Source organism: Andrographis paniculata, unplaced genomic scaffold (genome assembly GCF_009805555.1).
Source record: "Andrographis paniculata isolate CXL003 unplaced genomic scaffold, ASM980555v1 Contig69END, whole genome shotgun sequence".
Classification (NCBI taxonomy): Eukaryota; Viridiplantae; Streptophyta; class Magnoliopsida; order Lamiales; family Acanthaceae; genus Andrographis; species Andrographis paniculata.
Window position 1 is genome coordinate 7,420,849 of NW_026137605.1, and position 15,860 is coordinate 7,436,708.

The following is a 15,860-nucleotide window of genomic DNA, read 5'->3' on the forward strand; positions in this document are numbered from 1 at the left end:
GGACCAGATGCTGACACGCGTCCCGATGTTGCGTGAGGCTGAGATGGACACGTGTATGCAGCCAGTTAAGAGTAGCCACGTGCATTGCATTTTCTCTCGCGGCATACATTTTGGTCGTGCCCAGGACCTCAAGACCAGAGAGATCTGTACCGTTGAGAATGTGGATTGTGCGGTAAGGGTTTATGTAGTGTTCGGGTTCAGGGAGCCGCAAAGAAATATGCTGCCTCTGCCGGCCCCGTATAGCCGCACATGTTGTACTACCAATTAATAATTCAGTTCTCCACTGGCAGGAGTTGTCCCCTTATACACACTACTATAATTATCGTATTTCGAAATTTCTGGGGCCCACCAGAAGGCCTGAATTTGGTATTAATTTGCAAAATATTCGTATAATATATTTAGACGAGAAAATGGGAATAAACTATTAATTTTTTATTTTTTATTTTTTTTTTTCGTATAAGCCATCTCGAACCCCGAATTTTATTTTTTATTCTAAAAAATATTTCATTCTATATATTATTTTAAATTATTTTTTATATCTATAATTAACATTACTTTTTTTAAAAAAATTTAAAATAAAATGAAAAAAAAAAAAAAACACAACCATGACGTTGTTATGATCGCACTGTAGCAAATATTATTTTTGGTGTTAAAACTGAAAGAAATGAACTCCACTTATGGGGATGCAAAGTAAAAAAATTGCAGTTCATTGGAGATACTTTAAGTCGTCTTGTAAAATTTTAGTTTTAAGCCGACAATTCTTGAGTTTTTAAGGATTTTGGATTAAAAAAAATATATAAATCCTTGTTAATTTATATATATATAATTAATATTTTTTAACTATCTATTTAATTGTTTAAATTTTTATCAATTTATTTGATTCCAGTGACAGTATTATTACTATTATTTTATAAAAGATTACCATATTAAAATATATTTTTTTAAAAAAATTAATTTAAATGTAAAAATAATATACTCCCTCCCTCCACAGTCAATCTATTCATTTTGTCATTTTAGTCTGCTCATCGCAAATGAATCAATTTTCCTTTTTTTAGTAAATATATGTTCCATTAAAATATAAAATTACTCCACCATTTATATAATATTACACAAATGTCATCAAATTACACCACTTACCATAAATATTAAGAAGTATAATAGTCTTTATGTATATTAATTGTACCGCATATCAATATAATACCAATATACTAAAATTTACGTATAAAAAGTAAACAGATAGAAAGACGATTGACGGAGGAAATATATAATTTTATATTATACATATATTCATAAATTATATTATATGTATAAATATATATATATATTGTAATAAATGGGCCCTTAAAGGAGCCCAAAAATTTGGGCCCTAGCATGGACAGGTCCTTGTTAAATTCTTTTTATAATAATTAATACTATAAAATTAATATTTTTAATTATTTGTTTTATAATTTAATTTTTTTTGTTTTAAATTTATTTGATTCTATTTTTAATGGAATATTTTTTTTATAAAATATAAAATTAAAAACATAATTTAAATAATTTTTTAATATAATTTTTTATATTAACATATATTCACAAATTTTATTATATATATATATATTTTGTAAAAAATGGACCCATAAATGGGTCCAAAATTTTGGGTAGCCCATGCCCAAGCTCGGTCTTGATTTTTTGTTTTTAATATTGAATAGTAAAATTTTAAATTAAAATAATTATTTAATTTGATATAAATATATATATATATATATATATTGATTTGATATTTTGAATGTAAAATTTGATTTTAGTATAATATAACAAATAAAAAATATATGTTTGATTTGAAATTTTTTAAAATTAAAAAAAAAAAATTGTAAAATAATGTAAAAAGTTGTACTAGTAAAGGCATCCGAATCATTTTGTTTTTTCACATGTCTTGATAACATTTTTACTCCTTTTAAAATTTGTTGTACTTCATCCATCATTAAAATATATATATTTTTTAGTAAAAAAATATTCTTTATCTTTTTCTAGGAAAAAAATATTACTCTCTCCGTCGCAGATATCATATCCACGTTGCTGTTTCTATCCGTCCCACATACCATGTCACTTTCCTTTTTTTTTGGAAAATGATTACATACTTTAATCTCATTTTAAATTTTTTAATTTTATTATTATTTTTTAATTTTAATTAAACTAATTAGTTATCTTAATCTTAATTTATAATTATTTATATTATAGGATAATTATTTTCACTAATACATTCTTAATTATCTACTAATTACACCCCTTCTAAAATACCGTGTCTACAGTGTAGCGGACACAAACGATAGTATTACTATTTTTTTTAATCAGAAAATAAATAATTTTTATTTTTATCCATTTTTTAAAAAAATTTGTATTCGGGTCAATGATATATAGCATAGAAAGTAATATTTAACCAACATTAGATTCGTGCATAACACGATTGGTATAAACATAAAAAATTATATTTATAAATAATTTTTTATAATAAAAATACTTTTGACATCGGAACTTAAGTCACTGCGTAACCATAATTTTCGAAGGACGAAGAAAGTTGGTCGTGTCAAAGTCAAGGGCGATGGACTGCATTTCCTCTAAGCCTGCTGCACCGAGCATAATATTTTTGATGGGGTTGGTGCCAAAAGGTTGGTTTCCCAAATCATTTTATTACTCACAGACAATCATAGTTCATCCAATTCACCTAAATTAACTTCATGGCTTCACTATTTATTCTTCTATCGCTAGGCATTTTGTTTATACATCCGAGCTCATTTATAGAAGAGTGAAATATATTTAACCGATAGTTTTTTGGGTTTTCTAAAGTTATCCAATTGCTACAACCGTTTATTCTTCTTTGACCAATGGGACAATCATGATAGATATAAAGTCGCTTTGATTTAGTAAGCTTTCCCTACTTGCCAACATATGTTCGACTCTCACCACTTCAGCTTTACTTAGTTATCTTCATTTTGCGTAACTTGGTTCGCTAAGCCAATAGTGACCGTCTCACCTAAAAGTTCGAACTGTTAGAAAAATGCAGCTGTTACTTTCACATATTTTGAGCCTTCGGAGGTGATTGAAAGCCCAGCCCGAAGGAGTAGATGAGTTGGTCCAAACAACCTCAATCTAACTCCAATTTATGTATGGATAAGGACAAATTTTTAATATGAATAAGGAAGATAATAGGGAAGTGAGTCAAAAAACTTTCCTAAAAAAAAATTAGGAAACTGGAGAAAATGATGGAACAAAAATGGGGAAAGTGAAGATATTACGGACAAGGCTCATCAAATGCTATTTAAATGGGAGCCAAAATATGAGAAAGGGGATTCATCCAAAAAAACAATAGATCCAGCTTTATTTATTTTGCTTTTCTTATTTTTGTCCTTAAATTTATGTTTTTCAATTATCCATTTCATAATCCGATTCCTTTTTGCGAGACCAAGGCCGAAAATTTTCTTGAGTAGGCCGGAGAATCCAGTTCTTGTCGATTTCAACTGGCCTAAATCCGTTTGACCGTCATCGATGAATTTCAGCGATAACAACAACTATTAATTATTTATCCAAAATCGAAAGTCCCATGACCGTCTCACCTACAAATTCGAATTGTTAGATAAACGCAGTCATTAATTATTTATTCGTACACAAGAGTCCCAAACAAATAGGTGTTTTCTGTTCCACTCTTACACCTCGTTCCGAGAGAAGAATCGATCTTTGAAGTCCAGCCAACCATTTGAAGAATCCATCTCCAATGCCCTCTCAAACCTCAACATCAAACTCTAAACAAGATTAGAATTCAAGAATTTACAGCTTCTCTCACATTTGTGTGATCAATCAGTTAGCATTTGTTAGAATAAATGGAATAAACAAATTTTTTCAAATAATAATTTGGGTACAATGTCATATATATACAAGAGATATATTTCACCGGAATATATATATATATATTAATATATACAATATATATCAACATCCCCCTTCAAACTCAAGGTGGAACGGTGGAACCCAACTTGAACTTGCTCAAGAATGTCTGAAAACGGCCGGGAAGATGAGACTTGGTGAAGCCGTCAGCAATCTGATCAGTAGAAGAAATTGGGGACAATGAGATGTTTCCATGAGCAACGTGATGTCATACAAGGTGACAATCGATCTCAATGTACTTCGTACGCTCGTGAACAATATCATTCGTCGAAATCTTTGTGGCGCTCTGATTGTCACAATGAATAATAGTCGCAGAGGACTGAGGCACACCGAGATAAGCCAGCAGCCAGCGAAGCCATAAAAGCTCGGCAGTGGTGTCGGCAAGAGCTCTATACTCGGACTTCTCACTGGACCAGGAGATGACTGCTTCTTTCTTGTTGCGCCAAGAAATAAGCGAGTCGCCAAGGAAGAAGCAAAACCCAGTGGTCGAGCGACGATCAAAAGAATCTCCCGCCCAATAAGCGTCAAAATACCCGGTCAAAACCAAGGAGAAGCGAGCTGAATAATGAAGGTCATGGAGGAGAGTGCCTTTGATGTACCAGAGAATCCGTAGAACAATATAACGATGAGTCGTCCGAGGAGCAGACATAAACTGACTGACGATATGGACGGCATAGGCAATATCAGGTCGAGTGACAGTCAGGTAGATCAAATTTCCTAGGATCATCGACGGGGACGCCGTCCATTGAAGTAAGACGACAGTCAGAATCTAGAGGCGTAGGAGGGGTCTTGGAGTCAGTGAGACCGGCACTAGACAGAAGGTTGAAAGCATACTTGGCTTGAGAGAGATAATATCCGTCGGAGGTCTAAGAGATCTCAAGACCGAAGAAGTACCGAAAAAGCCCTAAGCTCTTCATCTCAAAGTGGCGGTGTAGATGAGCCTATAGTTTAGAGATACCGGATGCATCATTTTCCGTAATGATCATGTCATCCACATAAAGTAACAGAACAGTAATTCCAGCTGACCCACGACAAATGAAGAGAGTCGAATCATGATCGCTGGTAATAAAGCCAAGCTGGAGCAGAGCAGAGCTAAATTTCGAAAATCAAGCTCGGGGCGCCTATTTCAACTCATACAGAGTACGACGAAGTTTATATACCTTGGAAGACGTAGAAAAACCAGGAGGAGGAGACATATAGATGTCCTTGGCAGGCCCGTTCCTGGCTTTTTTTAGGCCCGGGGCGAAATTGAAATAGTGGGCCCCTAAATATATATTTTTATATTAGTATAATAATAAAAATAATTTTACACATTTTTAATGTAAATGTTAAAATAAAATTAATTTTTATATACTGAAACATCAAAATATAAATAAAATTAATGTGATAGTTTTTAGTATAATATAAAAAAATTCAAAAAAATATATGATTTAATATTTTTTAAAGAAATGTTTTTACAAATAGTCAAAATCTTTAAAAGAAATTTTCAAACAAAAGTATTATTTAGGGTGTTTTGTTTTATATTTTGGTTTGAAGAAACGCTGTTGATTGATATAATGTATAACAAATTATGTGAATAGTAAAAGAATAATTGGCTCTGTTTACTTTGAAATTTTATTTTTGCTTTTACTATTTCAATTTTATTTTTCCTTAAAAAATATCAAATCAAACACTCAATTTTTATTTATTTTATTATACTAAAATCTAATTTTACATTCAAAAAATCACATCAATACATATTTATATCATATCAATTCCAAATTTTACTATTCAAAATCAAAACCTCTAAAATAATATATTAGTTTTTTTGAAAAAATGACTGAAAAATTTTTGATAAAAAAATAAACTCATTATATAATACACAATTTTTAAATAATATCACCAAAAAATATAATAGAATATACAAATTTAAATATATAACCATAAAAATATAAATATAAATAACACACAAAATATTATTTTCTATTATATCTTTATAATTTAGAACAAAAATATATAAAAATTATACAATTAAATAAACACACTAAAACATATAAATACATAAATAAAAAATTAATAAACATAATTTATTTAAAAAAATATGAAAATAATTTTTTTATTTAAAAATTAATTTTATTTATTCTTTAAAATATTTAACAATAATAATAATAATAATAATAATAATATATATATTAAGTATATAAAAGTATATATATATATATAATTGACGGCTCATATGGCCCCTTAGAAAAATTGGGCTCTGGGCAAGCCCAGGGCCGGGCTTGGTCTTTGGATAGATCACCATGCAATAACGCATTCTTGATATTGAGCGGATGTAGGGGCCATCGACGAGCGGCAGCGATAGTTATAAGACAACGGACAGAGGTGAGAAGAGCAACTGGGACAAATGTCTTATCATAGTCTATGTCATACTATTGGGTTCCTTTAGCTACCAAACGAGCCTTATAGCGCTCGATGGATCCATCACAATGAGTTTTGATTCGAAATACCTATTTACAGTCGATATGTTTCTTGCTAGAGGGAAGATCAACCATATCGCACGTATGAGTTTTCTCCAAAGCTGGTAACTTCTCAGATATAGCCTGCCGCCATAACGAATTCGCATACGCCTTACGAAAGGACTTAGGCTTATGGTGAAACAAGGTGAGATAGAAGCAATGATAGTAAGTAAAAGGTGCTGTGCATTTGGATGGTGTGTGTATCTTGTTGAATTTGATAATCCCAACGAATCCGAAACAAATTAAAAACTTTATTTTGTTTTTTTATAATTAATATATTTTTTTACTTTTTATAATTTTAATTTTTTATTCAATTTTAGTTTTGTAATGTATTAATAATTTGAAATAAATAAAAAATAATTTTCATTGTAAAATCAATTTGAAGTTTGATCATGTTATTTGATTTTTATATTTTGGATTATCAAGGTCCGACCTTTTTTTTTTAAGATTCGAATTGATTTAAGTTTTTTTTAAAATTTGAAATATCTAAATTCGAACATGAAATAACGGATTTGAGATGCATTTTAATATTTATATTTTAATAAAATATATAAAAAAATCTAACGTTTTTTTATAAATAATAAAATTTTATATAATATAAGTAAATAAAAATAAAAATATTTATTTATGATTTATAAATGAATTTACAAAAGTTATAGAATTTGAAGGCTTAGCCCATACGTTACCCACACGTTTATTCCCAACAACATTTTTTAATGTATATATATATACATTTGTTTATGGTAAAAAAAAATAAAATAAAATAAGGGTGTGTTTGTTTGAGGTTTAGATTTTGAGTTGAGATTTGAATAGTAAAAATTTTGAATTTGAATAGTTGTACGATGTGATATAAATAGGTGTTGATGTGATGTTTTGAATGTAAAATTGATTTTTAATATAATATAAAAAATAAAAAATAAGTATTTAATTTAATATTTTTAGAAAAAAAATTAAATGAATAATGTAAATCTAATCCAATCCCCAAACAAACGCAACCTAAAAAAATTGAATAGATTGTTAGTAATTTCATATTAAAAGAAGAAAGAAAGAAATAAAAAATAAAAAAATAAAGAAAGAATTAAAAGAAGTATAGTGCCTCGCCGGGAGCTGAACCAAACACATCCTTGGTTTTTCAGATCGGGTTCATCGCCATTTATTGAGTGGGGGTCCACTCCACACAAAGGAACGAATGGTGTAGATGCATCTGGCGTAAGGAGTCCCGGGATCTCTTGAGAGCGAGCGATCTGACCTGGCAGTGGACTACGTGACTGGAGCTGTGAGTTCACGCTAAAATAATTAATTGCTGTTATTCCCATGGCTCTGGTTCTGTCTCTGTCTATGTCTCTGTTCTAAATACTGAGCTTTATTATCTATTTCCTCCGCTAGATCTCGTCTCGAAGCTGCAAAAAGGTAACTCCAAAACGCCTCCAGTTTTTAGATTCTCTAGCTCTTGAATTTTGCGTGTTTGGTTGCTGATCCGGTGGGTGCAACCGATTAGATCGCTTTTTGGGTGGAATGCAGTTTACTCTGATGTTGTTAGGTTTTACTGTGCAATTTGATTGATCTAGAATCACTATCTAGTTTTAATTTACTAGTTTAGGCTGGGGACGTATGGAATTGTAGCGAATTATGGTTTTCCGCTAGGTTGGAGGTTGAAATCAGTTCGCTTTTGGCATTTTGTTGACAGCCTTGCCTAATTTTGGAACTATTGTGCATTTGAAGGAGAAGATTAAGCGTTTTTTGTTTGTGCCTTTACTGATCTGATCCAGAAGGATTTAAATTTGTGTGAACATTGTCATTTAAATTAGAATTTTTCTTGGTGTTTGATTTGATTTTAGAATTGAGTGCGGATGAATGATCGCTAGCGCATTAAAAACCTGCCAATTAGACAAAACAATTCTGGCAGAGAATTGGATGTGTCACGAAGATGACATTCTGCTATGGAGCAACTAAATTACTTATGAAATGCTAGGAACACATACAGGAACAAGAGTGATCAAATGTGATTGTTACATCATCTAATCTTGTCTGAGTAAAGATTCCAAGTGAACTTTCTGATTTATTAGAATGATAAGAATTCACATGTGAATATAAAAGCAAGTTGTAGCAAGATGTAATGATTTAGGTTGAAGCTGTTGTGTAAGGTAGAAGAATTCCATACCTTCAGCCATTTTCTTCTTCTTGTGCTAATCCTGCACATCACCTGAAGAACAAACTTTGGATTGACTGTTGGAAAAACCCATAATAGTTCCAGATTCGAAAAATATCTGTTATTTTATATTTTCCTTGTAATGTCTAAGAAATAGAGCTGATCCTTGATTGAGTTTTCGACAACCTTGTACTTTTGTTCATTCTTGATATTTTGATATCTTGGAAGAAATTGAGAGATATGGGTCGCGGAGTTAGCTGTGGCGGAGGACAAAGCTCATTGGGCTACTTGTTTGGGAGCAACGAGGCTCCAAAACCCGTAAAAGAGGTTTCTGAAGCTGCTCCAAGTGAAAGTAAGGTTGTGAGTAAAGAACCTAAGGCTAATGCTGCTCCTCAGCCTCAGCCTCAGCCTCAGCCTCAGCCTGTAGACATCAGCAAGCAGATTCCTGCAGGAATTCAAAGTACCACTACAAACAATTACTTTAGAGCAGATGGTCAAAATACTTGCAATTTCATCACGGTATGTATGTATTGCATCAACTGATTTGAAGATTAACCTGCATTGGTATTTTGCAAAAACATGTCAAGAAAATATGCCAAGGGAAAACCAAGGCTCCCTTAAACAAGTTTTCGAGTTTTATTGGAATCTTGTTGAGAATTCTGACTTTTGCTTGCAGTTCATTTTCGAACTTTTCCCCTTTCTTATTGCATTTTTGGATTCAATCATGACATTTTAACCATTCACTATATGCGATTAGGACTGCCTCTTAATTTTGCTATCTTGTTTATCTCTCAGTTCATTCATTTCTACACAGATCGTGTATCTCTCATAGATATATATATATATATATATAACTAGTATGAGATTTTGAGTTGCTGCGGTTTCCTTTTGACATGAACAGGATCGTCCATCGACGAAGGTCCATGCTGCTCCAGGAGGAGGTTCTTCCTTGGGGTACCTGTTTGGGGGTGGCAACAACTAATGGCAACCAACTTCAAGGCCTTCCGTGAAATATATATATATTGGTAAATGAGATTGTGTTTTCACCTAAATTATTACTAAATTTTAATTGTCAATTCTGGCACATATATATATATATATTTATTTATTTATGTGGGTTGATCATTTCTTCATTATGGTTTTCATGTTGAATTATTTATGTGGTGTGTCGAAGAACGCCTCAGATGTGTGGATTCTAATTATAAAGCATCCCTCTAAAGGGTCAGCCGCCTGTAACTCAATTTTAAGTTACTTTCTCTGTTGTTATTTGCTATACCTTGACATTGATGTTTGTTGTTATTATTATTATTATTATTATGACCGTTCTAGTAAAAAGGCAAATGTGATTAGGATGATTAGGTGCTACCACTATTTTTTATTGTATTCATTTTTTTATTTTGTTTTCCATATGCTAATGATAGTTATATAATACTTCCTCGTCTGCCTTAAATGCTACATTTATTTTTTATATTTGTATAATTTTTTATATAGATATATTATTAATATTACAAGACGCTATAATAATAATTAATATTCAAATATTAATAAACAAAAAATAAATAAGTGTGATGGTCTGGTCCATGTATATTTACAGTGTTTTTATAATTAATACTCAACAACTATATTAATGTAATGTATTTATTGTGTATTTATTATTATTTTGATGTATTTATATATTTTATATTTGTTTTAAAATTATAATCAAAATTAGTATTTCTTATGAGTTAAACGGTCTGGGCTGGTTCGGAATGGTTTCAAGCTGAGATGGGCCGGCCCGGTTCTAAAAAATTAGGCTTAAAAGGTAACAATCGAACTGAACTGTTGAACCGAATCGAATTTTCAGTTAATCGAACAAATTCGGTTTTAATATAAATATTTCGTATTTGATATTTGTTCGATTCGGTTCGATTTCAATTTTTGATTTATTCTTGTTCGGTTAACCGAATCGAATATATTTATATATTTATATTATTACATTTTAAAATTAATATTAATAATTATATTCGGTTCAATTTCAATTCAGTTTCGGTTCATCAAATTTTTTGTTTGAATACGATTCGCGATTTTGGGTTCGATTCGATTCGAATATCAAATACCTGCATATTTGCCAACCACTAGACAATTTGAGTGCTCACTGCAAAATCATGATGCTACCGTTAGCATAATCCTATACCCGAAAGTGCGCAACACTAGGCAAATCATATGTGGCACGTGGCTTAGGCGTCGGAGGTTTTAAACCATGATCTTACAGTCACAAGTCCAATCTCCACACCACTGCGCCATTCCTTACAAACAAAATTATAGTATTTCTAAGGTTATTGAAATATATGTACGACTAGAAAGTATATATGTAATGAATTATGTTATTTATGCTATCTATTATATTATTATTATTATTATTATAAAGAGCTAGCCCGATCCATTTTCATCCTAATTTGGACAGGCCTAACACGGTTCATTTTAAACTGTACTGGGTCGAGCTAGCCCATGATTTAATATTTTTTTCTTAAAGTTATTTTAAAACAATTTAATAAAAATATTTAAGATAGATATAAGAATTGAACTGTAATTTACAATTAACACAAAAAGATTCAATCATTAGACTACACTTTTATTTTTGATATGTATTTATTTATTAATATATTTATAAAAATATTTATTTGAAAATTCATTCAATCTATTAAAACGGATCAGGCCGGGCATAGAACAAAAATTTTTCGAACCTATTTTTTAGACCAAAACAATGTTTTTTAGTGCCGAGTTCTGTCTATTTTTGCCACCTCTACGCAATTCAATTTTTTTTATAATATCATATTAAATACTCTCTCCGTTCGCCTCTAAGGATCATATTTACTTTTTATGTCATTGTACTTAACACTAAAAAGATAATTTTTTATACAAATGTCATTATATTAGTATTATAAGACACTATTAGAAAATATTTTTGTATATATATATTTTTTAAATTTGTACTACGTTTTGATATAATAATTAAAATTTAAAGATCAACACGTAAAAAGTAAATGAGATACTTAGAGTCGGACAGAAGTAATATATTTCATAGGATGAGTCGAGATCATACAAATTTAATAGCATCAGATACATATTCTCTTAAAGACATCAGAAATGCTTTCATCTTGTTTTTCTAGCTTCGATAATTTGTACCATCGAACAATAGAGATTTTGAAGTTGAACCGGCTTCTTTGCTCATTTTTCCAATTGTGAACAAATCTACTTACAACTTAGAGAACACGCTCTGATACTACATGTTGAAAATGGTGGATCGATCAAATCTTCTTCGAACACCAACAAAAGGACCAACTCTTTGAAGTGTGGTTAGTTCACAGTGATAACAACACACTGAATAAATTTAGAACACCAAATCAATCAATGGAATAAAATACTTGGTAACTCAACATATATCATGTTAATTCCAATCCATGAGTAATTTTACTATAATCAATTCTAATCAAAGAATAAAAATAACCACCAAACCCCTTAAACTCATTCCTCTATAATGGTTAACCTTTGATTCCACAACAAATTCTGATTGTCAGAAATACATACTGACAACAACCATAGAGTAGGGATAGCTCAGAGCTTGTTGTCCTTTCTGGTTTAAGCTCTGATTACTTCAATCTTTGGAAACTCCTTCAACGATTTTTTTGTGTTAAACACATTCAAAATGTGGAGAATAGAGAGACAAGGGTGAGAGCATCAAACAATAGTTTCTCTCTCTAAGCAATTTTCTAAAACTTTATTCACAATCAATTCTTTGTCCCAAGATTGAGTAAGAAAGCCTTAGAATTGGCTCGGTGGAGCCATACAATTAATTTTCCTTTGCACATAACTGACATATGGTGTTTCTTCATGGTTCTGATAATATGTTGACTACCCTAATTCGTTATGTTTGTCTTGTATAGACATCTGAAAAGATGAAACAATATGAATAAACAAATACTGCAATATGTGTATCAGCTGACTATGTTTTGTTCATATGCCATAATAAGTAATGAAATATTTTCTTTTCTTGGAAGTATGGCGTAGGTTACTTCAGCGCCCTTAGCCCTTTAACCCAGCGCTTATCGAGGGAACGAACAGGAGCACGGGCTAGTCGCCCCTATTCTAACAACCACTCGGGGGTGCGTCTGCGTCAAATTACGAGTTTTGACACCATGACTGTTATTGACAAGAGAGATGACAAATTTGGTGGTTCGTAATATGCACACCAGGCTAAGAGAGGCCTATAAAAAATCCACGAATCCACATGTGATGTCGAAGAGATTGAAGACGGAAGAGAACAAGAGCTGTTAAGGTTTCATTTAACAAAAAATTTCAAAATTATAAAACCCCCATCTTAAAACTCATTATCATATATATATATATATTAGGCTTTGAGACTTACAATTTTTCCTAATATATTTTTTTTAGGGACAAAGGAAAATATGAAATTTTGGTCATGTGCAATTTCTCGCATTTAAATTTGCCGAATAATTAAAAATATTTTATTTTAGTCTAATTTATTTGCAAACGTGAAATATGTTTGTCCCTATTTGGACGACATGTAATAATGAAATAATAATGATGATGATGATGTTAATATAATTAATTTATTTATGTATTTTATTTTATTTTTTTATAATGTTTCGAAAAGATCAGCGTCACAAAAAAAGTAATGTGGATGGACGTTTCTTAGGTCCCTTAGCCTATAAAACCAAACAAATTAAATTCGTGGTCCACTTGATTATATATTTAATTTTATGTTATGATTATCGACCTAATATTTGACAAATATCATTTAATTCAATTTATTCCAAAACTGTGCACAAACACATGCTATATATCTATATCCATTTATATATCAGCCTAATATCTATCTCCATACAAACATTTTTAATTTATTATTCTTTAAAAATAATACATTATATACATACAGAGGCGGATGTATATGGGGTCTAGCCCCCTCCCCCATCCCACCCCTTTTAATTTTTAATTTATAATATATAATATAAAAAAATAAACAAATTAAAAAAATTTGCTAAAAATTGATAGAGTATTTATGTGAAAATTTAAATTTTAAATAATAAAAAAAATTATATCATAATATTTGTTTGATGCTATAAAAATAGATATGAACAAAAAAATAATAAACAATAATTAAAAAAAAATCTTCAAAAAATTCTCAACCAAATACATAGGAGATGGTATTTTTAAGAGCTATTTTTTTAATAAATATTTTTACTATTTATCAATTTCATATAATACAAAATTCATCCGGTAATATGCAGTTGTCACCGCAGATTGATATTTTGCAAGATTTTTGAAATATAATAATTTTATTGATAAAATTATTGGATAACAAATAGATGATGATTGTTTCGAAATTTGAAAAATTAGTCCCCTATCTCATCCCGGTCTGGTTCCGCCTCTGTATATATATATATATAATTTAATATAAAATATTAAATCCAATAATTATATTAGATAATAAGAATATAATAACATAAAACAAGTGAACAAACAAAGACATATATATATATATATATATATTTCAAATAAATACATGAAAAATAAAAATATTAAAGGATAATTGTCATCTCATCACTGCCTATGGATGGGAAAGAACATCGGATGTTTTTGATATATTTTTAAATACTTTTAGTATATATTGAAAATACCGTATACCATTTTAATATTTTAGCTAAAGTTGGCAAAAATAGATACAGTCCGAAATCTGATAGAACCTGACACAAAAATATCGTGTCTGGACCTTGAGAAATAAGCCCGAAATTTTTGGAATCATGTGTGACCTGACTCGATTTTTGAGAATTAATATTTAAACTTTAATGTTTTTATATATATAATAACTAAAGAAATTATGACAAACGATAAGCTAATTTGATGGTAAAATAATTGTATTGTGAGTTTGATTTCCATCTTCACCATTTTGGATAAATTTTTTATTAAATTAATATAAAAATAATTAAAATTAGAAAAAAAAATCGGAACGAATCGGCCTGACACGGCCCGATTTTAAACTAAGTTGTGCTCGGGCCTAGTTCTCTAGGCTTGATCTAAAATTTGTTATGCCGGCCCACCACATTTCAGAACTGGATTGGATCAATTTGGCACGAAAAAAAAAAAAAAAAAAAAAACGGCCAAATTGTCATCTCTAATTTTGGCATTTGATATATTAATAATTTACAATTATATTTATCTTACCAAATTTTCAATATATCAAATTTTTAGTACAATATTAATATGATAAAATATCATATCAAAAATTTCAATACGTTATATGATATATGATATGAAGTTCGATATATCGTATCCCGCTATTCGTACTAACGCCCCTCAAAGAGGAGTGATTGTTGGAAAGTACAAGGAGAGCATGTCCAGAAAAAAAAATCTAGACTATATATTACGTTCAGTGTCTTTGTTGAATTACTTTTTTATCTCTTTCATCAACGTCATATCTATATCAATATTCAAATTATTTTTTTTTTACCTGTTATAGCATCATCACTTTTACCTATTACCTTTACAATTTTATAAAATTTATTATAATTATTTATTTTTATATATTTTTATTATTTAATAATATATAAAAAATATTTATGATGTAATATTATATTTTATCTTAAAAATATTAATTTATATACACTAATAATATTATATAAAATTTTATATAATGAAATATTAAAATGTGCAGGATAATAAACTCGGCCGTGTTGGCTGCCCGGGACGTCCAGTCACCTTTTGAGTCATCCAACACGGCCATATTCAAGCCAATACGACCGTGTTCAGTCCCAGTCAACTATCTTGGAACTAAAATTGATAAAATTTTTTGAATGAAACTAAAATTGATAATTATGATATTGAACGAGACAAAAAAATTTTTTGCCCCTTTTTAAATATATTTTTATGCAGAAAAATAAGAATTCATTTTAATTTTCAATTAAAAAAAATATATTTTAAAAAATGTGTTAACAATTTGCTATTATATTTTAATTTTTAAAATTACTAGTATTATATTTCATTAGTATATTTTAATTTGTGAAAATTTTTATTATTTTATTAAAATATTATAATAATATTTATCGCTAATAATCAATAGGAGGTTAAGTACATAAAACTAAATAAAATATTGTTAGTTTGATGAGATAGAGAGCAAAGCAACGAAGAATGAATTTTGAATGGGAAGCAAAGATAGTATCCAAAATGAGCCGTACAAGAAACGGAAATCTGTGTGAAGGAACTTCAAAGAACACCACCACCTTATATAGCTTACG

At 29.8% G+C, this 15,860-nt stretch overlaps 2 protein-coding genes across 2 annotated transcripts; one reads left to right on the forward strand and one right to left on the reverse strand.

The window, feature by feature from the left end:
* Nucleotides 1–3,985: 3,985 nt before the first annotated feature.
* LOC127263987 (uncharacterized mitochondrial protein AtMg00810-like) lies at nucleotides 3,986–4,648 on the reverse strand. Its single transcript, XM_051293312.1, has 2 exons — nucleotides 4,136–4,648; nucleotides 3,986–4,075 (listed from the first exon to the last, which is right to left on the reverse strand). Exons 1-2 carry the CDS (start codon nucleotides 4,646–4,648, stop codon nucleotides 3,986–3,988), a joined length of 603 nt encoding a protein of 200 aa, XP_051149269.1.
* Nucleotides 4,649–7,687: 3,039 nt separating this feature from the next.
* Nucleotides 7,688–9,867, forward strand: LOC127263346 (protein SPIRAL1-like 1). The gene is made up of 3 exons (XM_051292328.1): nucleotides 7,688–7,829; nucleotides 8,797–9,087; nucleotides 9,470–9,867. Exons 2-3 carry the CDS (start codon nucleotides 8,809–8,811, stop codon nucleotides 9,548–9,550), a joined length of 360 nt encoding a protein of 119 aa, XP_051148285.1. The 5' UTR covers nucleotides 7,688–7,829; nucleotides 8,797–8,808; the 3' UTR covers nucleotides 9,551–9,867.
* Nucleotides 9,868–15,860: the final 5,993 nt, after the last annotated feature.